Here is a 25386-nt window from a genome sequence, read left to right as displayed (position 1 = left end):
AGGTGATATCTAAGCTGTTGACAAATGCTCTCCTGCAGGATAGTTGTAAACAGAGTGGTGACCTTCTTTTTCATGCCTCTGTCAGGAAAGGGTAGTTGTGGTGTGTTATCCAAGCCTATATAGCTGTAGCATCACACTGTAGCTTGAGAAGAGGGGGCAAGGTAGAAATTAGTGGCTGATCTCTCAATGAAAGCTGTGGAGCTGCTGCTGCTGCACTCCTTGGAGCCGCTCGCTGAGTAAAGCAGCGTGTCCATGTGGCTGCAGCGCAGGGATGTTTGCTCTGGGCTTTGTCCTGTTATACTCTGAAATGTTAGAAAGAATTTCATATTTATGGAACCCTCTTTAATGACATCTAGCCTGACACTTCAAAAAACAAGCTGTCTTTTGGAAGCAAGTGATGTCCCCACATTTGGTATTCATTTTATGAAGTACAAGGAAGTGCACTGCAAAGTAGTGCAAGTAAAAAACACAGGGTGAGCTGGTGCCTCTTCCCCTGCCAGCAAAAATAGGCATGTGAGATTTACCTGGGCTCAACTGCCTGAGCTGGTGGAAGAACAGACGTTTCCCACCACAGTGGTACCACAGCCTGATCCCTGAGTCAGCTCAGCTCCTGGCCAGGGCCCTTCCCGAGGTCCTCATGTACATGGCTCAATCGTGTTTGGGTGTTGCTTATGTGTACGGTGTTGTTTCCTCCTGTTTAACTCTCCAAGGATAAAGTCAGTGTTAAATAGGCCTATTGATAGTTATTTTGTTGCAACTTCACAGAAACATTTTTATCTAGTGGAATATGGAGGGATCCTTGTAATTCAGAAGACTGAACTGTCATTATTATTTTGCAGAAATTCCAATAGTCAGTTTGTTATTTATTACTAACAAATACAGTCTTATATTTAAGTGATAATGACACAAATGGGTTGGAAATAAAGATCACTAATGTAGTGATTCCAGCACATTAGCCACCATTCCCTTTCAGAGGTGGTAGCAGGAGTGATGATACTGCACAAAAAAAAGGTCATGTCAAGGTGTTACTCCCTCTTAGTGCTGACCTAAAGTATAGGTTGAGGCTGTAGCAGTGGGGCTGGTGACAAAAGTATGGAAAAAACTTTGACTCTTTCCCAGGTAACCTGTCTCTGTTGCCTTGTTGCAGGTCACACCACATCCACCTCCAGATGCTCCAAAATTCCGAATACCAAATCCCCCTGGTCACGGCAGAAGGAGAAGAAGCCCTCTGAGGTATGTGGGCTTTTAGGCTTTTCCCAAAGGAGAGTTTTCCCATGGGACTGTGCTTGCCCAGATGTGGCAGCCATGCCCATGGCTGTCTATGGGCAATAGGTGTCAGGATAAGACATCTCCAAGAAGCCAGAGCCTGTGTTGCAGAGCCACAACTCCCAACAGCCATGTCAACCCCAGCTCTCCTGGGGAGGGAGCTGATGGGGGTATGTGATGAGCATCTCTGGTGAAGGGTGGGGGTCCTTGTGCCCAAAACCACTGGGGTCCTTGTGTCCACTCCATCCCTATTGATGGAAGTAAAGAGAAGTTAGGTTTGGTGGGACTGAGAGGTCCTACAGTACTGGGGTGTCTGCATGCCAAGGTTCCCTGGTTTGACTGCCTGCCTGAGTGCCCTTTCATTAATGGCACAGGTCACAGCACTGGGGAGGGTGATGTGGAGACTCCTCCCTGTGGACAAGGGGGAGGCATGGAGGGCTGTGAAATGAGAGACAGCACAGCTGAGTTGCAGATTGTGTTGTGTTGTGTTGGTTTCCCCCTGTCACGGGGCTCAAGGGCAGTAAGCTGAGGCCGTCAGTGCCTGACCTTGCTGCAGGGTTTCCCCTCGCTGGTATGGGCAGTACTGCCCATTCTGGGGATACTGCCCAGGTTCACCTGCTGGCTCTGTAGTAGCAGGGTCTGGGCCTTGGGTGGGAGGAGCTGTTTGTCCCCAGGACTGTGCTGAAAGGGGTGGTGCTGTGTCCTGTTTTCCTTGTGTGCCTCGGATACATTTCTGCTAGCCATGGAAACTATACCAGGCATGAGCTGCTGTTGTAGCAACCGCAGTGTTTGGCAGTGGTCATCTTCATTTCAGCAACAGCGTGAGCAAAGCCAGAGGGATATTGTTCTCACATTCTCTTCCCTCTGGACTGGGGTTTGGAGTCAAACAGTGCTAAGTTTAGAAGCAGATGAAGCTGGCATGGCTCATGTGAACTCCCCAAGTCCTCTGCGTCTCACCTCTCCTGACGCTGTGGCCTGGTGAGCACAAACCTCTGTAACATCCTCCTTTTGCATCAAGCTGAGTAGAGATTTGAGGTTTTCCTGTGGTCACTGCCTGAATTACAGCTGCACTTGGTTCTTACTGCTCTGACAGGTTTACATTGATATATCTCGGTTGGCAAAGGACACAGACTGAAAAAGTCCAAGTTATTTGTGCCTTGGGTAAAGAGAGGGACTGCGAAGCTGTTACTACCAGCTGAGTTAGTAGGAAACACTCCAGAGAGCAAGAACCAGGGGTATAGATGTCACTGACTGCTGACAAGGCTGTTGGAAAATTGAGTATTAGCACTGTTTTGGTTTTTGTTTGGGTTTTGGTTATAGATGTGTCTCTTAGTGTGGGTATGGGGAGATTTCTGTGAGCTGAATCCTCTCTTGGAAAGTGAAGCATTTAGGGCATCTCCTCCTCCTGTGGCACTGTTACCCCTCTCTGAAATAACTGCCCATCCCTGTGCCTGAAGTGTTCATAAAGGCCTTGGATGAGCCCTTTAGGTGCTGTCAGGAGTCCCTGCCACAGAGATTCCCCATGTTAGATGTGAGAGGATGTGGCTCATGTGTCACGACAGTGTCATGGGTGCCATCCTGCTGCTGCCCAATAAAATCCTCCTTCAAGAGCTGGGACATCTTTCTGCCTCACTGATGCAGACACATTTTTATCTTCAATATGAGTTAGTTTAATCAGCCATCTAGGAATTTACCTAGCTGTTACTGAATATAAGTCCCAGATTCCAAGTGAAAATGCTTCTGGACTTGATGAAGGATGGTAAGACCTGGATCCAAGTTGCTGCTCTACAACAGCTGGAGTGAAAACTAGATCTCAGTCCATGGCAGATGTCTGCAGAGGGCTCGTCCCTCTGCTTCATGCTGCATTATCCCCTCAGGACGATTCTCAGTGAAATGTAGCTGTGGAACAAATAAAGTGGAGCAAAAGCTGAACGGTGCCCAGCTTAGCAGCAGTTGGAACAGAAAGCAAACCTCTGTGGCTTATCTGAACTGAAACTCCAGGGGAATTTGGGGAGGCGATGTGTGATTACTCCAGCTGGAGTTTGGCCAGGATGCTTAAGCTGACAAACCATCTTTTACAAAAAGATGGTGGGTACACAAGCAGATGGAACAGTCCAGATCTCAGCTGTGCTCCCCTCACTGTGCATCGCCCCTGCACTTGCTGGTGTCTAGGTCTGCTGGAAATCAGCGCCAGCTGAAACCCGGGGGTCAGGAGATTGTCTGAGGTTGGATGTAGTATCACTCCAAGACCTGCAGCAGTGCAGGGAGATGATTTGGAAGTCACTCCAGTATGAATTTCCTCTCCAACAGCATCTTCCAAACTTTTCCATGTGTAATCCAACTTCTGCTTTTCCTGTGAGCACCCATGAACCCGTCTGGTCCATGTGTGGGATCTGCTGCTTGTCATATGTGAAGCACTGCAGGGTTTGGCACATCCTCCCAAGAACACTGGGGGATTTCAGGCATAGACTGGGATGGGCATCATGTCCTGTTGGAGCAAGTACTGAGAAATGTAAAACATAAATGACACCACAGTCAAACTACTTCACATGAAATAGTGAATCACCTTTTCTCTTGTCCATCCTGCTGAGGATGGAAACTGCAGGAGAGTAATAGGGAGAGCAGGATGAATGTGTTAGCATGTATTGAACCCCTAGCCGTTTTGGGGCTGGACACATCTTTTCTAACAGTAACTCGAACTCCAGGTTTACACATGGCTTACAGCTTTATCAAGAGCTGCAGGGGGTGCAGGTATGTCCTGAGGGATGGCCATGCTGGAGGATGGGCTGGGGGAACAGGGGATTTATGTGTGTGTGAACTCACCAACCTGTCCTGCCCTTCTCCAAGTTGTGTCCCCATTTCTCTGGGAGCTGCTGTCCCAGAGAAACATGCATTCTCCCTGACAACCCGGGTAGGAGATAAAAAAATCAAAAGCACTAGTGTTACATAGTTATTAGTCAGGTCAGGGGGTGATGTTTATTATGAAAGACTCTGTGAGGAGGGATTAACTATACACATTAAAAACCACCCGATACAAGGCATCTGGAAAAACAAGCTTCTTAACATGGAAAAGTACTGAGCTGTTTGTAAACATCCGCGAAGGGGCCATTGCCAGGGAGGGTGATTATATTTATCTGTGCCTGTCACGGGGCTCTGCCCGGGCTCTTTCCTGACTGTCCCAGGCACCAGGCCTCTGTCTTGGCTCTCTCCCTCACAGAGGTGACAGTCGTCCTCCCCTACCCTTTGCCTGGGCAGCAGAGCCTTTGGGGCTAAAACCTGATGGCTCTGCTGCACTGCTTTGCCTGAAGGCAGAGGATGGACGTGGGCAGCTGCCAACAGCTTCTTGCATCTGCAGTGATAGCAGTACCAATCTGGTGATTTTAATTAATCTCATTAGTGCTTGTTTGTATCTTAACATGTCTGCAAACGGAGCATGGTGGCTGGTACCCATCTCCCTGGGTCCCTGCAAGGAGGTGCTAGTCATGCTCCCCACTCTGGGAGCTGGAAGGAGGGAATGCTTGCTCAGGTTATCCCAGCCGTGGATCTGAATCTGCAGCAGGGAATAAGACATGCCTGAAGGAAGGATTTCTGCTTCTGTTAGTGGCACATTAGTGCAATCCTGCCCCTGGCTGTAGAGCTGCTGGGGATGTGAGCAGGAGCCTCGCTGGTTTGACTGCAGTCATCAAGCTGCTCTCCTGTTCCTGACAGGGAACAGTTGTCAGTGTCTAAGGAGAGAATCTAAGAACAAGGCAAGTGTGTAATGATAGTTGCTGGTTCTATCTCCCAGCCATCAGCAGCCCGGGGACTCCCTCGGATGCTGCCTCTGAGTCACTGCCTAAGCTGCTGTGATAGTCATTAGCTCCAGAGCTATTTGAGATCCAAAGTGCTCACCTGCACTGCTGGAATATAGTTTGGAGGGACAAAAGCCTGCTTTTTTTGTGCAGAGCACCTGCCTGCCAGCCCTCCAGCCGTCCTTTCTCAGCTGAAGAGCCCTGCACAGTCTTTCCTCTTCTGTGCAGGTGCAGCTCATCCCACCGGACGTCCTCATTGCCCTTCTCCTTCACTCTGGACCTTTGGGAGGCGAGGGGACTGCAGCTGCAGGCAGGGCTCAGGATGAAGGGGAAACCACAAATTTATACAATTTACATTATTTTCTGCTTGCCTTGTTTAGATACTACTTCCGTGTTTTGAAAGGCGCCTTTTTATATCTCTTTACAAGGATTTAACTCTTTTAATAAATATTCTCATTGTTTCCCTTCTAAAAATTCTTACTGCATTGGATCATGGTTTTTCCTCCTGCATTAGGTATATAGTCACCCAGTGCAATGTGAATGCAGTTGCTGTACTCTTCCATGCTTGGAGAAGAGCTTTAATGCATGTGGCCAAGCAAGACTGGGCATGCTTTTATGAGGCTGGATGGGGAGGAAATCGGTCTCTGTTGAAAGGTTTGACTGCAGTTTGGCTTTGTCAGTTTTCCCATGCCAGTGTTGGGATAACAGATTAAAACCATTGTCTTCAGAGTGCTGAGGAGGGCTGGACAAAAATGCTCCTTGTTCCTATTTTGAGTTCTGTTGTTCATTGAAGCTTTAACATTCAGAATTTCAAGAAGAAACAAGACTAGATGAAGAGATAGGAGGCTGGCTTCCAAATGGACATGGGAGTTCAGGATTTCTTCCCCCACAGGCACATAATATCTGGTTGCACACACACTCCTGGCATTGCTGCATTTCAAAAGCTTGCTACCGAGGATCAATGTCCCTCTCATTTTGGAAAGGGCTGGAAAAGTGTGATAGATCAGCAGGGATGTAGGACTGGGAGGTCCATAGGGGAGTGGGGCAGGGCAGCCAGGGCTGCACCAACCTAGGTGCCATCTCAAGCGATACCAAGACAGTTTGTACAACCAAAAACTATTCCCAGGATTCCCATTGTTCCTGTTGTTTTCTCTTTCTCTAAAAATCCTTGTGACTCATGAGCTATAACAAACAATTTTATGCTTGAGAGAGTGAAGGGCTAACGGAGCTGGCTGGAAATGAGGAGGGAGTCCTGTGAATGAGGCAGCTGGAGACTTCCCTCGTCCCAGTGTGGATGGAGGAAGGTGGTTATGGCTGGGGGATGTGCAGGACACAGCTGCCAGGACTGCAGTCATGGAGGGAAAAAAGAGTGTTGAGCCAAAACCTGACGAAAACCTGTTATCTCAGTGTCAGGAAGCACTCCCACACCCTGCCTGCAGTGACCTGCTGCTGCCCCTGCTTGGGAGCAACGCTCGGAGCACCCACCACCCCTGCTTGCTGTGGAGGGGTCATCATTGTGAGATCCCATGTGGTGCTGTGGGTGTGAAGATCACCACTGTGCGATCCCGTGTGGCTGCTGTGGGTGTGAGGGCATTGGGGAGGATTGCTGATGGAGGGAGTGGATTCAAAGGTGAGATCTCGGATGCAGGCTGTGACCATCCCTTCTCACCTCTCCTGCCTGCCCTCACCCTAGTGAGCGCTGTGTTTTCTGCATGCACTTCATTTCGGGCTTCTCTTCTACATTTTGTACCACTGCTTTGCAGCGTGGAGTGCTTTGGAAAGAGTTCTTTTCACGAAAACCTTTCAGGGACAGAGATATTATTGTGTATTAAATAATGACATCCCATCTTTGGACTTGAAGGAGGGACCGAGCTTATTCCTCTGACCCAAGAGCGAGGTCTGAAAGCTCTGAAGTCAGCTGGGTGCAGATGTGGGGGAAAATGTGTAACAGAATTCCCGCCAGCTCAGGAAGCCTGGTGTGCAGGGACCTGGCCTGCTGGAGCCCATCTGTGTTGGGCTGAGCTGCCTGGTCCCTCTGGAGCTAGTTTCTCCCGGGCTGGTTTGCAGCTGGAGCCTGGAGCCAGGTACCCGTGCCGGGGGATGCCGAGGCCGTGCTGCCTCGCTGGGCGCAGTCGGCTGTGCCGGATCCGGCACAGCAGTCCCTGGGCTGGCTGCTGCTTTAAAGCTAATTAAACCCAGTGCTAGACGAGTGTTTCTTTTCATTTCGATTTAAAGCCCAAAACAGATCCGGCTCTTTGGCTCTCACCCAGGAGCTGGTTTCGTACAAGTGGAAAGTCATTACCACTTTGGAGTTTGGTGTTTTCGGGTGGGTTATCTGGGGCAAAGGGGATAATTGGCAGGCTTAGACCTACAGTACGGTCGCTGGAAAAGCCAAGTCCTTGACAGAGCACGTGGTGTGGGAGCTGAATGGCAGGGAGATTGCCGGCCACTTCATTAAGAGGGGTTTGTGAGTGATTCACAGAACCTGGAAATTGATGAAAGAATTGCATGGAAAGGTGGTGGAGAGGCTCTCAGAGGGGCTGGATGGTGATGGGGGAGAGGCAGAGGAGGAGAATGCTGGAAAGCAGCACAGCCTGGGAGTCCTTAGCTAAGGGAGGGATGGGGAGCAGCACTTCTGATGCTTCATGGTGTGTCCATCATCCTTCCTGCTGTGGTGAGGCACTGTGTGCCTTGGCATCACCCAGGGGTAGGTGTTTTTCTCTGAGGTTGTCCAAGTGTTGGACAAATTGATGCTGGTCCATGGAGAGCTCCTGGAGATGCCTTACAGCTGTCACAGGGCACAGGGAGAGGCTGCAGGGCTGTGTCCGGTGGGAGAAGCAGCAGATCCTCGCCAAGGTGGAGCAGCTGATGTACGAGGTGCCAGGGGCTCAAGGACGAGCCAAATCCAACCCCTGCCTTGCAGGTTTCTGCCATACCCACATGAACATCCTTTGAATGCCAGGCTGGATCCAAGTGTCGCAGTGGGATGTGAACATCAGAGGATGTTACATTTAATTAGCTCAGGGGTTTTTTATATTTTTGAGAGGTAAAAGCAATGCAGCTTTTGCTTCAAAATAGCAAATTACAGAAATTACAAAAATACCGATATATTGTTGGGGAACATTGTTGGAACACCATGGCTATGGTGTCCCAGTGACTTCTAATTTTACTGGACTGCCAGGACTGGCTCTACTGGTGAGTACAAACTGGTGGGCTGAAAGGATGGGGAAGTAGTAGAGTGGGTAGTCCAGGCTCACCTGGCATGTGAGATACGAGGGAGATGAAGGTTTTCTGCACATGCCTTTCTTTGCCTGGAGTCTGAGGCTGTACAACCACACCAGCCTGGACTCCATGTCCATTTCTTTTGGAAATACAGAGGCAAAAATGTCTTGGGATTTTGAAATTTCATGTTCTTTTTCCCCATCTTTAAAGCTGACAGTAGCAAAGGAAGAGGCTGGCCCTGGGCACTGGTGTGATGCATCTCTGAGCGTCACTAAACCTCCGTGAGGTTCCAGAGCAAGCAAAGGTAATAAAGGAACATCTTGGTTTGGCCTTTCCCATTGCTGGCAGATCGATAGACAATAACCAGATCCCATTCAGGGCTGAAAGAGAAGGACAGAGCCTGGCCAGGGCTGTTGTGGTGGTGGCAGGGGGAGCGGGTGCAGGGCAGCAGACAATTTGTCAGCTCCCACGGCCCGGGAGAAACAGTAAACACTCCTATTGAGGGAAAATTGCTTGTTTTCTGGTACCCAACTTTCTCTTCATCGCCAGGTCCTCGGTTCATCAGTGCCCAATTTGTCCTTTATTTGGTTTTCATAAATAATTCAGAAGAGTTTGAGTAGAATAATTGAGTCTTTTCCCAACCCTAATCCCAGACAATTCAAAACAAAAAGACATTTAGATTACAATTTGAGCGTATTAGCTGTTGGGAGATTTCCAGCCAACTGATCTGCTTTCCTTTACAATTTCTGTGCTGTTCTATCATTTCTAAAGTGTTCTGCTTTGATAGTTAATAATTTGAGCATATCCAGTTCTTCATGAAAAGACAGAGGCGTCTCTGTGATAAAGTGCGGGCGCGCGTGCTGCCATCGGATGGGTGAGCTTATCTGTTTTCCAAGAAGGACTAAATAAATGAAATAGCGAGATTGCAAATCCAGCCTGCGATGCGCCTTATCTTCAGGGAAATAGATACAATCGTGCTTATTTGGCTTAAAATTAAAACTAAGCTTCTATGCTGATGTGAGCTGAAAAGCCAGAAGGGATGAATTTGGGGAGGACTTAATGCAGGAAAACACAAGCCTGGGATCTGCACCATGCAGAGGGGAGAAATTATACCAAGGGTTGGTCCCATTGCGGTGCAGGCTCCTCCACCTCCCTCTTCATCAGTAGGAGGAGGGTGATGGGCTGGGATTTTGACACTGTGCCATGGGTGCCCAGCCCTGGTATTGCCCCAAAGGGACAGGGCCTCTCACCTAGCCTAGGTTAACCTCGTGCTGACCTAGCAAAAGAGAATGGGGATCCTTGCTTGGGGTAAGGCTCTGGGAAGGCCACAGCTGCTGTGGGTTCCTGGGGAGACCTCAGGGCAGGGTAATAATATGGCTGGACCCTCCCAATGGTTGGTTGTCCTGGAAAGGGCAGTCCCATGTTCTCCACTGCTCTGGAGCTGGCTGCCAAGTCTGTGCACTGAGGGGGAAGCAGGAGCATGCTGCCATCCTGCCCTGCACTGCCAGCACTGCCCTGAGCAGCTTCCTGGGGGAACTGGGTGTATTTGTCTGCATGAAAGAGGGATGTAATGCTCCTGCACCCTGCAGCATCAGGGGAGGTGTCCTCAGGAGGCAACTGAGCTGGCAGTGAGGGAGAAGGAGGGTACTCACATGTCGGTAGGATCCAGTTCAGTTTGTTTAGAAAAGCTTTTGGGTGCCCCTGCACCTTTGAAAACCATCCCATTGTGGGCTTTACCCACAACTCCTCAGGGCATGTGTCTCCCAAACAGTATTTTCTATAACAGTATTGTGCTGTTGCCAGGGGAAGGTTAGATTAGGAAAAACTTTTTCACTGAAAGGGTGGTTAAGCACTGGCATCAGCTGCCCAGGGCAGTGGTGGAATCACCATCCCTGGAGGGAATTAAAAAGGATATGGCTCTTGGGGACATGGTTTAGTGCTGGGCTTGGCAGTGCTGGCTTGACAGTTGGACTTGATGGTCATGTAGGGCTTTTCCAACCTTAATGATTCTGTGGTTCAATTACCGAATGGTACTGGTGGCCAGAGCAGGGAGGTGGCACTGACCCCCGTGGTGGCCTCAGCCCTGTGTGGTCCAGGCACAGGACAGGAGCATCTCATCCACCCAAGCTGAGAGCTCTGAGGAGTGAGGGATTACTCAGGTTCACGTTGTCCTCACTGGAGCTGGGCACTGAAACTGGGTTAAGGAGATGTTCTTGACTCAGGCTGTGACCTGTCAGTGCAGGGCTGTCAAGAACAGGGTGTATTTCTGCCCTGTATTTTAGAAAACACACTTCAGTGGGATTCCTGTGCTTGTTTGGATACACAGACCCACAGTGCTGGAGGGACTATGATATCTCACATATCCCCTCTCATGTTTAATTAATGCCTGCCGTAATATTTTTTTTAATTCCCGACACTGGCAGTGTGTTAAAAGGTTACTGTGGTGTCTGTAACCATGTGTTTGTAGCACACAGAGACTTAAAGGACCCTGATCTTTCCCAAACTGAGCTGACTGTAATATATAGGCTATTAATTATGCTTGTTGAAGGGTGTTGTGCCAAGACTGTGTCTGACCAGCTCAAATGAGGTTTATATAGACATAGTCAAAAATGTCTCCAAACAGCTGCATCAGGAGGAAAGTACCAGTAAAATTCAGAGGTCCCAACATAGCAAAGGTTGTTTATATATTGTATTTAACTCTAATTGGGTTAGCAGCTGAGACTCTGAGGATTAAGCAAACTGACCTAAATACTGGTCTCAGTGGTCTTAGTTAACGTCTAGTTTCCTGTGTTTCAGCCGATTTGGGTTCCCAAATACTCTCCAAAGTGTGTTATCTTTGTATCAAAAAAGGTAAAACTATGTAGTATTATTTCTTGTGATTCTGACAAGGCAATTCTCATTTGGAGAACAGACTGTGAAGAGATTAAACAATATCCAAAGAAAACATCCGATCCATCCCAGCCTTGTGGAAGGAATGCAGAAGTAGCAGGGATGGAGCGAGATGGTGTCCAGGCAGGATTGCTGGCACTGGCAGTTATAATTCCAGCTAATAGCAGATGGTAGAGAGGAGAAATCATCCATTTTCATTTACAATTTATTTTTATGCTGCAAGAGGCAGGATTGCACGAGTCATTGCTGTCAGGCAACCCTCTGGAAGGAAAACCTTACTTACGGTGAGGCATATTTTTAGAATGATTTTTTCATCCTTGTATATTGGGAGAAGATGCTGCAGGGCCAGGAGTGAGATGGAGAATGAGCCCATTCACTGACTGAAGGACTGGAGGATTTTCCTATGGGGAGGACCAGTGTTGATCTCACAAGGGGTTTACTGAGTCAGGAAAAATCTGTGTTTGTGGATGTGTAAGCAGCACCTAGATAATCTTTTAACTGGATATTTTTTACCTTCAGCTTTTGTCTGTCCCCCTGTTCAGGACAATGAGGTGATGTGATGGAGACATGAAGGTGCTGTGCTTGGGGCAGGGAGGTGACCTGAAGGGGACACAGTGGTGCTCAGGATGGTGAGGTGACATGAGTAGGACATGAAGGTGCTTGGGACAAAGTGGCTCTGTGTTTCCCACATCTTCATTCATGTCAAGAACATAATTTTCCCTGTGAGGGCCAGAGAGAAGCCACTTGCCGTACATCCCTTAGCATTTGGAGTAGATTTGTGTGGCTGCACTGAAGCCATCAATCCCCTAAGGTAAAGCAGCCTGTTTCTTTAGTTTAATACTAATTTTCAGTCTTCATCTTGTCCAAGCTCACACCCTGTTGCTGGATTTCCTGACTGCCCAGTATGGGGGACCTTGGAGGGGTTGCAGCTGCAGGGCTTGGGCTCTTGGCACTCCCTGGCTGGAGGGGAGTCCCTGCCTGTTGCCATATTCCCCTGCCCAAAGCTCACCCTGAAAGGACCTAAAGTGACATCCTGAAGCCACACCATTGGTGATGCAGACACCCACTGTGCTGTCCCTTGGGGGCAGTTTCCCCAGGACACCCTTCCTGGGCACGTGCACCTCCAGCCTCTGCTAGACCTCTGCACTCAGGATGGGGTTTTTTTCTGGTGCAGGTTTTTCGGACGGATCTGATAACAGCCATGAAGATCCCTGACTCCTTCCAGCTGAGCCCTGACGAGTACTACGTTCTGGCTGACCCTTGGAGACAGGAGTGGGAGAAGGGCGTCCAAGTGCCAGCAAGTGCCGAAGCCATCCCAGAGCCTGTGGTCAGGTAAGTGGGCAGGGTCCCCTCCATCTGGTTCTGTCCACGGGCTCCCTTTACCTGGTCCTCTGTGTGGGGTTCCCTCTGCTTTGGTGGGGTGCACAGAGAGCACCCCCAGCACTTGGGATCCTGGGCTTGCAGAGGGATGCACGGGGACCTCCCACCGCATCCTGAAAAGTCCCTCTTGTGTGCGTGGCTTCCTTTGGGCAGTGGCCAGCTGGGACATCTCCTTGTTTGCTCTTGGTCAGGAAATTTTTAAAAAGATCTGATAAAATGGAAGGGACGATAAAAAAATAGCAACAGAAAATTGTGCAGAATGCCAGCCTGTGCCTGGCTGCTTGATGCATCTCTGTCTAGGAGTACGTGGTTGTACTGCTGGTATTTCGCGGCAGGGAAGCAGGAGTTGGCCCTTAAATTAAAAACTTCCCTCTTTACCATGTTTGTGCGGATTGGAGACGTGCTGGGCATGCTGAGATTCAAGGCTTGGGAAAAGGAGCCCAGCAAACAGAGAAGCATCTCCCAGACCTTGTAGAGACGACGTCTGTCAGCAGAGATCGGGGGCTCATTAGCTATTTTAAAATAGGGAACTTGAGTTTTAAAATAGACACTTAAACAGCTGCTCAGGCAAGAAGGAAACATGGGGGAGCTGCTACTCCCTTGATGTGTGTGGGGGATTATCCCAGGGCAGTGGCCAAAGCTGTGGGGGAAAGGCTGGTGCTGCCAGTGGGGGGAACTGAACAGGCTGGGAAGGGACCCCAGAACTTGCAGGGTTGGATCTGAAAACTTGCAGGATCATCAGACCCAAAACTCCCCACGGGGTTTGCAGGAGCTTTGCATCTCTCGTGTTTCCCTTCGTGACGTGTGACACTGCGTGTGCATCCTGCAGAAACACTCGTGAAGCATCGTGCCAGGGTGATGCCAGGGCTGCTCATGGGAGCGGGGTGGCTGCAGGGGGATGTGTTTTGCCAAGGGATTTGGACACAGAGCAGAGGCTGGTGGAGGCTCCGCTTGTCCCACAGCAACAGCAGCTGCTGCTGCTGCAGCTGCCTACCCCGCTTCTGAAATAAACTTTTGTGTACACTCCCCTTCCTCCCCCAGGGAAAACAGAGAAAGAAATGAAACTTTAATGAGTCTGAACACATCAAAAGGGAAGTTGTAAAGGGGGCTGTTGAGTTGATTTAATCCTTGGAAAAAAAAAAAAAAAACGCAACGAAAAAAAAGAGAAGGGAAAAAAAAAAAAGCCGGTGTGTGAAATATCTTTTTTTAGTTGTCTTTGATAGCTAACCGCAGTCTGGCCTCGCCAGTGCTCTGCTTCCCAGCTGAGGGCTCGTGCCGGGGCTATTTCCAGAAGAAAAGCGTAACTTGGCACTGCCTGGGCTGGTAGTGCCCATGTAGAGCCGGGAGTGCTGCTTCCCAGCAGTGGGATTTGGCATCCCAGACCTCACAGTCAGGGGCTTCTGGGGTGCAGGACAGGCTGCAGATATGGCTCTCTGCTTGTCTCCAAGCCCTTGGATTTGGGGGTCCTGGAGCACCTCTGCTGCATGTTTTCATACATGGGTATTCTTAGAGCAACTCCTGGCACAGGTCATTTCTCCCAGGTCCCCATCCCAGTCTGTCCTGCTCTGACACCCCCGTCACCACAATGATATGCCCTTGGTTTCTGGAGGTGCTGCCCACTCACCTTGAGTGTGAAGTTTCACTTCCAGTGTCAGGTTATCCTCTGAAGAATTTCTAATTCTTGGGATTATTTTGCTTGTTTGATTACTCTCAAAACTGGCACTTTGCCACAATCCTTGATGATTTGCCTCCTGAAATAGCTCCAGCTCTTTATTCAGTACCTCAACATTGTTTTGAGTTCAAGACTTGCTCTACAAAGAGTTTGTTTTATTTTTAAAGCAACAGATATTAGGCAGAACTTCTTCCCCGTGATGGTGGTGAGGTGCTGGCACAGGTTGCCCAGAGAAGCTGGGGCTGCATCTCTGGAAGTGCCCATGGCCAGGCTGGACAAGACTTTGAGCAACCTGGTCTAGTGAAAGGTGTCCCTGCCCATGGCAGTAAGCTAGAACTAGATGATCCCTTTAAGGTCCTTTTCAGCCCAGCCCATTCTGTAATTCTGAAATCTGACTCATTCTCTGTGACCTCTCAAAGATACTCATTGCTGGCTCCATCACTCCCAGCTAATCTCAGGTGGATTTCTGCAGCTCCTCTAGTTTGTGTCATGCCCTGCTCATCCCAGGCTGCTCCTGGGCTACTTGGAGATTGTGCTGCTTGCCCACAGCTTCAGCTTCCTCTTCTTTCTTCTCCTGTTGCTCTGTCTGTCTTGCACTGTGTCTCAGCTGCCTGAGCCATCTCTCTTTGCTGGCAGGACAGCAAGCATGGCCTGAAGGGCTTTGTCCTCGGACAGATGCATGTTTGGGATATTTTGCCTTCCCCAGTGTGATGGGAGTAGAATGAAGAGCTCATTTTACAGCAGTGTTAATGGTTGCACCTGGTTTGTAGCCATAATGCACATCCCAGGGGGAGAGGCTATGACACTGCCAGATTTTTTTTTAATCAGGACAGCATCTCTCCACATGCACACCAGAAGCCATAGCAGAGATGTAGTGCTTCTGCTGAGCAGCTCTTCCTCCCAAAGCATCCCTCCCCTCAAGGTTTTCCCACTTGGGCCATGATATGAGAATGGGAGGTGGAGAGGGCAGCATGGGAGATGGAAAGGGCAGTGTTGGACTGCCATGGACAGTGCAGACTGCAGTCATTTTGCTGTCTCCAGGGTTAGACAACTCCCTCTTGCATCTTGCCCTGCTTCGGAGGAATGTCAGATGCATTTTTGCAAGAAATGACTATTTCATCTGCTTTCAGAGCACAGCCTTAAAAGGCCTTACAATTCCATTTACCTCCCCCGTTTAATTGCTATAAGTCACCCCAGTCTCCATCCCAGGAGCAGGTACCTTGCTGGTCCTATCTGAGCTGCTGCTTTTGCCCCCACCCTGTGGCTGCTGCCCCATGGCCTCTGCATTAGTTTCCTCCTTTGCTTCCAAACGTTCAGTTTTCCCATCTCAAACAAAAAAATTCATCTAAACTGAACATCCTCTCTGTGTCGGATATGGACAATCCAAATTCCTTTAATCTGCTGAAATAAGTCCCTGCATTGATGTTTTTTGTAGCCTGGAAATGTGGAGCCCAGCAGCTGACACTCTTCCTCGCTGTCAGCGCTCTGCTTTCCCCCATCTTAGAGGTGTAACAGAGCATCCTGCCCTTAGGCAGGGGTGCCTGTGCTAATCCAGTCCTGATGTTGTCACTTCTGACAGCCACTTCCATGTGAAATTCCTAGAGGGAGGTGGGGGGGCTGGGGAGAAGACGCTGGAGCCCTGGGAGCTGGCGAGCAGACAAGCCTGCAGAATAATCCCAAGCCCATCATGCTGGTGCCCAGGGGTTGGTTCCTGGGCTGAGCCACTGGCAGCCAGTGGGTTGTGCCGTGGAGTGTGCAGGAGTCACTTCCCGCTCCAGAGGTGGATCTTGCCCTCCGAAAGGTGCCATGCACGCAGCTGCTGCTGCTGCTCTTTTCATCTCCCGCCTGGCTGCTTGGAAACTGGCTCTCCCTGCCTGCGCCCTGCCTCTAGGTTTTGTGCCTCCAAAGCCGAAAATTAGATTTTTAAAACATTTTGTTTTACTGGAGCTGTAAAATGTCAAAAGCTGGGGGTGAGGCAGAAGGCAAGAGCTGTATTTTAAGGAATGCTTTCCCCAGAAAGCAGCTGTCTGAAAATGCCTCCACTAAGAGCCACCTTAAACTCGAGGGTCCTTTCTAGGTTAGCACAAATTGCAGTGCAGTTGTGAGGAAAGCAGGGAGGGAAGAGGTGCAGCATATCTTAGCTTGTTGTTCCAGGAGGATGCTGCTGGCAGCCAGGGTCATCAGAGGCAGCACAGGAGATCAGCTGTTTCCTCTCCATGATCACTTCTGGCTCATGGCTACTCAAAAGAGTTTTATTTTGTATGGTGGCATGCCTGAGAATTGCCTGGAGCTTGGGCTCCTGTGTGGTGATAAAAGCCACTTTCAGTCAGATGGGAGCTATCAGGAATGAATGGTCAGGGCAACTTTCCCCTCCAGCAGGCAGGCTGGCATCCCCTGCCCATGTGCCTGGTCATCCACCTGGGATTTGGGTGGTGGTGACACTACATCCCAGTGGTACTGTGTATTCCACCTCTGCTAGAGCCCATAGTCGAAGGATCTCCACTGGCTTTCTTGATCCAGAGCTGAGCCTTACAGCCCCTGTGTGAGGTCTGCAGTTATTTTACAGTTGTATAAACAGAGGCACAGGGATTTCCAACATGAGTAGAGCCAGGTACAAGGTCCTGGTCTGGTGTGGGGTGCAGTTGGGTGTTGGATGCAAAGTGGCTCATCTCAGCACAGCTTAAGGATTAAACAAGGTAAAGTAAGGGTAGGAGTTACCAGCAAGTTTGGAAGCATCAGGGCTTTGGGTACCTCTCCTGTTGTAAATGAGATGTTTCAGATGAGCTTTGTATTCCCAGAGTCACACCACAGTAAACCCCAAAGGATGTGGACTTTGCTGGTTTGATATGGGTGCTCATAGGAGACTTTGAAGCCATTTTTGAGCAGCGGATTTGCCAGGGCCTGACCTGGGCTTGCTGCTGGTGGCGATGCTGGCAGCGTGTTGAGCTTGCACAGCAGAGCATCACTTCATAAAGCAGCGGCACCTACATGGGATTTTATGCACCTGTACAGGTTTTATTTCCTTCTTTATTTAATGATTTAATGTTCTTGGCATGCGACTCCTTCCCCAGGCTGACAGGGATGCAGGCAGGATCTCGAGGTGACTCTTGGATCTCGCATTAAGCCACATTAGTATGTGCTGTAGATTCTGTTTCCTGTGAATTTGCACACAGCGGGAGGATGAGCAGGAAGGCTGCTTCTTGCTGGCAGGCTTCCCAGATATTCTTGGCATTGCAGATCTATACTTGCATCGTCGCTGTGGCCCTGTTTTAACAGAAAACAGAAAGTGCTGTGGCAACAGGAAGGCACAACCTCGGCGAGTACCAGCTCAGCGATGGCGGTGGCACCAGCACAAATGCCATCTGCTGCGTCGGCCGGTGTCTGTGTCCCTGTCCTGTCCTCCTCCCTCAGTCCCCTCTGTCCTTCTCTAATGGCCACGTGCACAGGTCAGGCAGCTCCTTGCTGTGCTCGTGGGAACACATCCAGCTGGTGCAGGGCAGGCTGGATCATGAGGGTGCAGGGCTGCCTGGTCGGTGTTCATGTCCTCTGAGCTGTGTTGTTCCTAACTGAACTCCAATAAGGAGTTGCCCCCCCATCTTCAGGAGTTCCAGCAGCTCTTTACAAGGGTATGTAATTGCTGGCAGGCTGTGGTTTTGCGGTACCAGTGTCAGTGGAAGAGGAGGCATGCGGAGCAGGTCTGTTTGTGGGAAGCAGTGCTGGAGATGAGTGTACTGAGGTGGGGAGAAGAATGAACTGGTGCACCAGTAGTGGGTGTAGGACTGGGACACATCCCTGCCCCCCATCTTGCAGTGAACAGACCCTTCTCCTCGCAGGGCTGGGTGCTGCATCCAGAACACCCAGTGCTGCGAGGGAGCGATTCCAGCAAAGGGAGAAAATCCCTCCACAAGTAGTCTCTGCTGCATTGTGGAGCATGGTAGCCTGAGGAGCAGTGGCCAGGCTGGCCTGGCAGCAGGGTGGCACGATGCAGATGTCCCAGCTATGTGTGGACGTCACCTCTCCCCATCCCTTGGGAGTGCTGGCTGGCAGCCAGGCTGTATCCTTGCAGCTCCCAGCCCAGGGAGGGCTTCCTGAGGCTGCGTTCTCAGTGTGTACTCGATGAACCAGCACACTTTGTTCTTGAGTGGTGAGATTGGACTTCCTTTCCTCGGTCGGCGACGCAGCCTGGCTGTTGACTCATCAGCAGCTTCCCTTGGGCTTTGCTGCAGAAGGGGCAGGCAAGATTCTGCAGCAGTTTGAGTAGCTTTTGGAGCAGAGCTTTTTTTTTTAACATAATCCTTTTTTTTTTCCTGTTTTTTTTTCCCTTCCCTCCAGCTCATCATGAAAAATGTGTGAGTTTGGAGCTTGCAGATGGCATGCTGGCGATTTTACAAAGGGCTATTTCTTGGGTTGGTTATCCCCATTCCGTGGCTGCCTGCCCTTAAATAGGCCTGGGTTCTGGTATGCTCCAGAAATACATGTACACTTCCCTCAGAGACTGTGCTCTGATTAAAAGAAATGAAAATCCCAACTGCCCTAGGCCTAAATGTTTTGATCACAAGCCCTGGGACATGTGTGGAGAGAAGAAAGCTCTTTGCCTGTCCATTTCTGGGGACCCCCACAGCGACAACTGGCTGTGGTGAGGATGGGCTGGGCAGTGGCACTGATCCAGGACAGCAGAATTATCCTTGTGCTGTAACATTAGTGAGTTTCATCTCCAGCTCTGCCACTGGGAAAGGGAGGTTTCCAGTCAGATCTGCTCAGGCAACCCTTGTCCCTTCAGGCAGTGGGGAGGGATGGGCTGCACACAGGGTGGTCTGTCCTGCCAGTGTTCCAAGTACCTGGTTTAGGATGGGATGAATCACACCCAGGGCAGCAGCAGTTCAGAGGGTCTGGGCCATGTAGAAGGTGGTACTGGTGCTGCAGAGGGTGGTATTGGTGCTGCAGAGGGTGATACTGGTGCTGCAGAAGGTTGTTGGCTCATGCCCAGTGCCTGTGAGTGCTTCGCAAAGGAGTATGTGTGATTTACTCTGCCTGTTACTTGTCATCATTTCTGGTTTACTCTCTGCTTGACAAGTTCTTGTGTGGGCTTTCAGCAAGTCCTCACCTTTATTAGTTTGCTATGGGAAATGTGTTAATCCAGCCTGTTCTTACCTCATTCTGAGCCACTTGGACTTTTATTTTGAATGTTTGCTAATCCTCCCAGTGGATGCCTGTGGTTTATACTGGATCAAGCACATAGAAAGTCAAGTGTACTTCAGCAGCAAATGTATAGAAGGAGTGAGCTTGATTTCCTGCTGCTCTGTAACAAGGTTTACAGCTCTTGGGACCGACTCTGGTTTGGTACAGCCTTGAGAGCCTCCACATCTCACTCCATTGCCTCTGCTCTCCATCCAGAACCATGGATTTAGTGTGTAGCCAGGCAAACCCCAGCAGCTGTGATTGCTGGGCTTGCAACCGCAGCACTAATGAAATCACCTCTTAGTGATTTAGTGCACCTCGGGTCCCCTTTGAACAATGCAAGGAACTATTACTTTTAAGTGCTCTCCAGAGTGATGGAAGGAGCGGGATAGCCCAGCAGCAGAAATAGCTGCTCAGTTCTTGGTGCTGCTGTGGATAATCCTGTTCAATTTAGGTGAAGTATTGCTGGAAAGTGAGCTTCACTATGTTCCCAGGACCCTGGGGAGGTGGAGGAGAGCTGGTAGGTGGTTTCTTTCAGTGCACTTGAAGAAGATTTGGAAAATCTGATCTAGTTGAAGGTGTCCCTGCTCATGGTATGGGGCTTAGGTTAGGTGATCTTTAATGGTGCCTTCCAATTCAAACCATTCTGGGGTTTCATGAAGTGCACCCAAACAAGCGTAGCTGCACGTGGATGGTGGAAGAGGCAGGCGGATCCCTCCTTGTTTTCTGGGATGGGCTGTGTGCTGCTTCGAGTGACTCAGCGTCAGAGCAGTTCTCATGTGTTTCAGGGTTCAGCATTAGTTCAGTGATCCAGAACACATTAAAAGAGTCTGGATGCTGCCTTTTCAAATTCCTCTAGGCCTTGCTTTCACTGGGCTGTGTTTCTTTAAGGAGACCCATGTGATGACACCGTGCTGATGGATGGGAGATGTCATCTTGTGCCCGTGTCTGTGTTTTGAGCTTTCCCATACTCAGCTCTGTGAGTAACAGTGTCAGGGGGATTTGTCCAGTTCCTGATCTGCCATGGCTCATGCTTAGACCATGGCAGGTGCAGAGCTGCCACCATTGCTTATGTCTTCTGTTTCTGGTCTCCATTAGTAGGTGGATACAAAGGCAAGTGGAGCTGTTTGCATTGCTGAAGTAATTGTGGAAACATTATCTGGCTGGGATAATGAATTCCAGATGCTTTAATGTTAGTAGCTTGGCTTAAGTTACATAGAGAAGCAACATTTTTTTGTCTTTTTATATCCAGAAAACACACACTCAAGTGTCCCTGGCTTCTCTAGTAGCAATTCCAAGATATATATTGCTTAAATGGAAATGAGCAGAATACTGGCAGCCTGCAGGCTGGGTTTGGAGAAGGTTGCTGTGTGACATGGGTCCTTGAAGGGCCACCAGGTAGGTCAGTGATGCTCTGGGAGAAGGGGGAGAGCAGCACCCATGGGTGCTGGGCCTGGCTCTGCCCTGCTTGCCTGCAGGGAGAAGGTGCTGTGTGAACATCTTCTGCAGCTGCCCTGGAACTGCAGGCTGCTGGGTTTTGCTGGGTCTCAGAGCCAGAAGAGCAGCACAGGATGTGTCCCCTCCCAGCAGCAGGGCACAGTCCCCTCCTGCTGCTTTCAACATCGCTGTCAGAGCTGAATGGCACTGAGAGAAAAGGGGGAAGGGAATATGGAGAAGATCCTTGCACAGAGTCAGAAATTATGTGTGTATTTTGCTCTCAGCCCAGACACTGCTTTTGTCTAGTCAACCAGAAAAACATCTGTGTTTTGTTGTTCCAACCAGCCCACCAGCAAACCACTGCCCAGCCATTGCTGTGTCCCTGCAGCCGTGGTTTTCCTCTCACAGAAGTTGTGGAGATGAACCCAGCTGTGCTATGGTGCTCTCCTCTGCCTTGGGAAAGCAGACACTGCTCTGCACCTGAATGCTTCTGTACCAGGTCCCTACTCCCATCTACATCAGAATTGTTCTCTGGGCACTGAATGAGAGTTGCAACTTAAATAATTCATTTGTTGAGCTAAACCTCAGTAAGATTTAGGCTGGAATATAAACGTCAGAAAGACAGGGACATCAACACTGGTCTTTCTCTAGTCTGCTGGGTATCAGGCTTTTTATGTGGTGATAAACAGCTCAGAAATGGAATTGGAAAAGCTGTCTGGGTTTCACAAGATGGCTGTTTAGTGCCTCCTGTTCACTTGTTTTCCTCTTTTTATCACATCAAAGAAGAGTGAATCACTTTCTCCTTAGAGGATTATGTTATTCCAGAGGCCTGGAAGGACCCACTATGGTTACAGGCTGTTACAGAAGGAGATTTCAGATGGGGAGGGAAAAAAGAAAGCATTTTTCTTACTGCATCTGTTAATTGTAATTGGGAGCTTCACGAGCATTTCTGTAAAACTTCCAGAACCTGCCTGTGTAAATCCTAAACTTGCCAGCAGCTCGGGAGGGGCTACCCCATGTACCCTACCCTATCCTTAACGTTCTGCACAGAAATGGGATTGTCACAGGGGGTTTTTCAAGCCCAAAGAGAGAGCCCTTGAATGGTCCCGGAGCCGACAGGAATTCTATGTGCCAGCAGCTGCGGGTGGCGAGGCTGTGCTGAGGCTGTGCCCTGCGGAGCTGTGCCGTGCTGGTCACGGATCAGATGCTCCTGATGGCTGGGGATGTTTTAAAAGCTGATAATGAGAATTTCTAATATTCACTGGATAGCACCGAGTGTCGGAATTCAGCTGGGAAAGACAACGGCGGCAGCTAAAGGGACGGTGGGCGTAGCTGCACCACGCTGTCCTGGGCTGGTCCCCGCCTGGCAGAGGACAGCAGGGTCCCTGAGACACGCTGGGGTCCCTGACGCATCCTGTGGTCCCTGACGCATCTCCAGCGCAGGAGGGATGGGGAGTGCAGGGATGGGGAGTGCAGCCTGCACAGCCACCCAGGCATTACGTCACCTGGAGCTGCACTCACTGGCTGCTGGTACCCGGAGGGCAGGACGCTGCTGCAAGCAGCATTAACCCCTTCCTGAACGTCCTCAGTGCCGCTTGGGTAACACAAAGGGACCTTCACAGACCTGAGCATTAGCCACCGATGTCTGTGCAGTCAGGGGGTGCGTTTTGGGCACAGCTGCTCCTGTTACCAGAGCTTGATGAATCCTCCTGGGGCCAAATTCAGCTGCTTTGTTCTCTCAGAACAGCAGCAAAAAGCTGAGTAGAGCTTCATGGCTGAACCACGCGTGTAACTGGCTCTGTAGGTTTTTGGGACAAGTACTTAAAAGAAGGTTGAGGTTATAGCAAAGGGCAGTGCCAGCCCAGCCACCCTCTGTGCCCATCAACAGCAGTGGGGACAAACTGCACGGTGGCACCGGGCTGTTTGCTCAAGCACGGATGTACACGGGAAGGGTTGATGTTAAGTTCCGTCCATCAACTTTTTTTGCTAAACATGCGCCTGTTACAGCCCCTGCCATGATTATAACCTACAAATGGTGCAAAATGGGTGGCAGACAGGGCCGTCAGCCACCACAGGTTCCCCTTCCCGCGGCTGCTCTGTTGATGTACGTATAATGAATTTTCATGGATTTTCAGAGGCTGTTGCCAGATCTTGAGGGGCTTTTGGCTCGAGCAGCCAATAAGGAAATACTACAAATCGTTTCTTTTCTGCGCAAAGTGGTCCCAGCGGTGCCATCTCATTCTGCTCAGGTTCTTGTTTGTTTTAAAATAAAAGGGTTTGGTGACAGTGGCCTGTTGAGATACACTGTGTCACCTCTCTCCTCCCTGGGACCAGCTACCTCCAGCCCTCTCTCTCCTCCATCCACAGGAGGATGTGGCAGATTCTGGGTACCTGTGCTCCCTCCTGCGGGGTCCAGGGGCTCTGTTGTCAGGTGGCTTATGCCAGGGGTGGCAGCAGGGTGCCCACAGGGCCCTGAGCTCTCTGTGCTGGTGACCAAGGTGCTCCAGATGTTACCTGGAGTATCTTCAGCCAAGGGGGGAGGGGTGAAGTGCACAGGTACCGGTTAGCACCAAGACCGGGGTCCTAAAGATGCTTTTAGGCTCATCCAGCCAGTCCAGCCACCTTGCATGCAGGTCTGAACATCAGGCCAGTTAATTTAAAACATAACTATTTAACATCTTCTTGGCATTCCCTTTCTTCTTTGAACCCAGCTTTGGGAGTATAGTTTTTGGCTCATGGTTTTATAGCCTTCACTAGAAGCCATAAAATTCAAGAAGTAGGAGTAACATGGTCAGTAAATCTGGGTGTGGGTATGCTGAGGGTCACAAACCCTTGTGTGTGGGTTGTGGCTCTATTGTGACCGTCCACCACCATCTCCAACCCCATCCTTCTTCCTTACATCCCCAGGCTCTTAACGTCTTAAATTCTGCTCTGCTGTTGAGAGGCAATAGCCTCTATAAAATCTGTTAGCTCAAGTTCATAAGAAGATGGGGTATCCAGTCCAAGTGGCCTACTAGATACTATTTTAGTAAACAGAAGGTGAAAACCATCCCTTTAAATTGCCCTTTTAAAGCTGTCATGTGCTACAGGAAAATTCCCCCATAAGCAGAGCTGACAGTAGGAACAGTATCAGCATCCACTGAAGGTTGCTGGCAGAGCTATCTTTCCTAAGCTGATTTATTTATGGACATTGGACAAGACTAATCTAGACTGGAATGGAGGTAAAGAAAAGATGACTGACTAAAGCCTTCGCTATAATAAAATTAGGTATTTTTAGATGAGAAACACTATGCAGGATTAATTATTTCTATCTGATACATTAAAAGGGAGCATATAGAAAAAAATGCCTTCTCCCTTCAGCCAAGTGAAGCATTCAGTTTACAGAGATGATTAACCATGGGAATTTGCTGAATATATTTTATTACTGTGTAATCTTCTCCAGGGATAGATGTGATCCTCAAGAGTATTGGGGTCCACTTACTCCTTTTCCTCAAGTGCCCTTGAGACCCACTTTCAGACTAATGGCCTCAGGTTTGTTGTGCTTTTCAGGCTGATCCCAATTTTCAGCCCTTCGTTTAAATGAGCCTTTGATTGATACAGGATTTTTTTTAAATGCTGTGTCTCTGGCTGGCTGGATAAATAAAGGAGTAAATGCTCCTCCAGTGTAATTGAGCTTCTGTGAATGGTTTGGCTCTTGGTGGAGGCTTTGCCTCTGTGATTCTTTGCCATGATGGTGCAGGGAATTTGGGTGGGTTGGTGGCACATGTGCAGACTCCTCATCACCCAGCCTGAGTGTTTCTTTGTCCACTGAGCAGCTATTTGGAAACACGGTTTCCAAATGGATTAAGTTTTGTCCCTGCACAAAAGGGGAGCCCTGATGACATCCCCAGCTCTTGGTGCCCAGCAGGAGATGGATAGACACTGGTGAGGGCAGCCTCTGTGCTTTGTTCCCTTTTTCTTGCTGTGTCTCTGCTGCAGTGTTTTGACAGCACAAAGCTTGCAGCTTTTTGGGCTCCAGTTTCTTGAAGCTATTGGAGATGAGGAAGGGTGCCTGGCTGGGTCTGTTTTCTGTGTTGCTGTGAGGCAGGGCATGGTCTTTCCCAAATGATTGCCCTCTTGTATTAAACTGTAGGATCTCTCCTTCCAGTGTTCCACTTAGCCCAAGGCAGTGTCACTGCAGTCATTGATCTTTTTATCTCAACACCAAAAAGCCCTTTGCAGGTGCTTTAGCATGTGTCAGGAAGGAGTGGGTTGCTTTTTAGGAATGGGATTTTATCCACCAAAGCAAATCCAGGAATCAATGGGAGGCTGTGCACCTCTGAGCATTGCATCCTGCTTGGTCTTCCCAGAGGCTTGGGATGCCCCGTGTGAGCCTCAGCATCTGGCAGCCTCCAGCTCCCCTTGGGGTGGGAGGAATGTTCATGGGAACAAGCATAGCCTCTTAGGGTTTGCTGAATTGTTTGCAAACCATAAAACTCTTGTATTTAACTGAGTGCTGCAGATGAGTCAGGGAGTTGGTCTGGACCAGGCTTCCAGCAGGTCTTCATAGGG

The 25386-nt window shown here is 49.6% G+C and overlaps 1 protein-coding gene across 5 annotated transcripts in view; it reads left to right on the top strand.

The window, feature by feature from the left end:
• JADE2 (jade family PHD finger 2) overlaps window positions 1-25386 on the top strand; it is a 72851-nt gene that overhangs the window by 8162 nt on the left and 39303 nt on the right. For all 5 annotated transcript variants that reach the window (XM_069029258.1, XM_069029260.1, XM_069029261.1 and 2 more), the window contains 2 exons: window positions 1148-1233; window positions 12343-12500. In XM_069029258.1, coding sequence (XP_068885359.1) covers window positions 1148-1233; window positions 12343-12500 — 244 coding nt within the window. The remainder of the gene's footprint in view (window positions 1-1147; window positions 1234-12342; window positions 12501-25386) is intronic.

This window comes from Aphelocoma coerulescens, chromosome 13 (assembly GCF_041296385.1).
Source record: "Aphelocoma coerulescens isolate FSJ_1873_10779 chromosome 13, UR_Acoe_1.0, whole genome shotgun sequence".
NCBI classification, from domain to species: Eukaryota; Metazoa; Chordata; class Aves; order Passeriformes; family Corvidae; genus Aphelocoma; species Aphelocoma coerulescens.
This window is presented reverse-complemented; position numbering and strand designations above follow the sequence as displayed.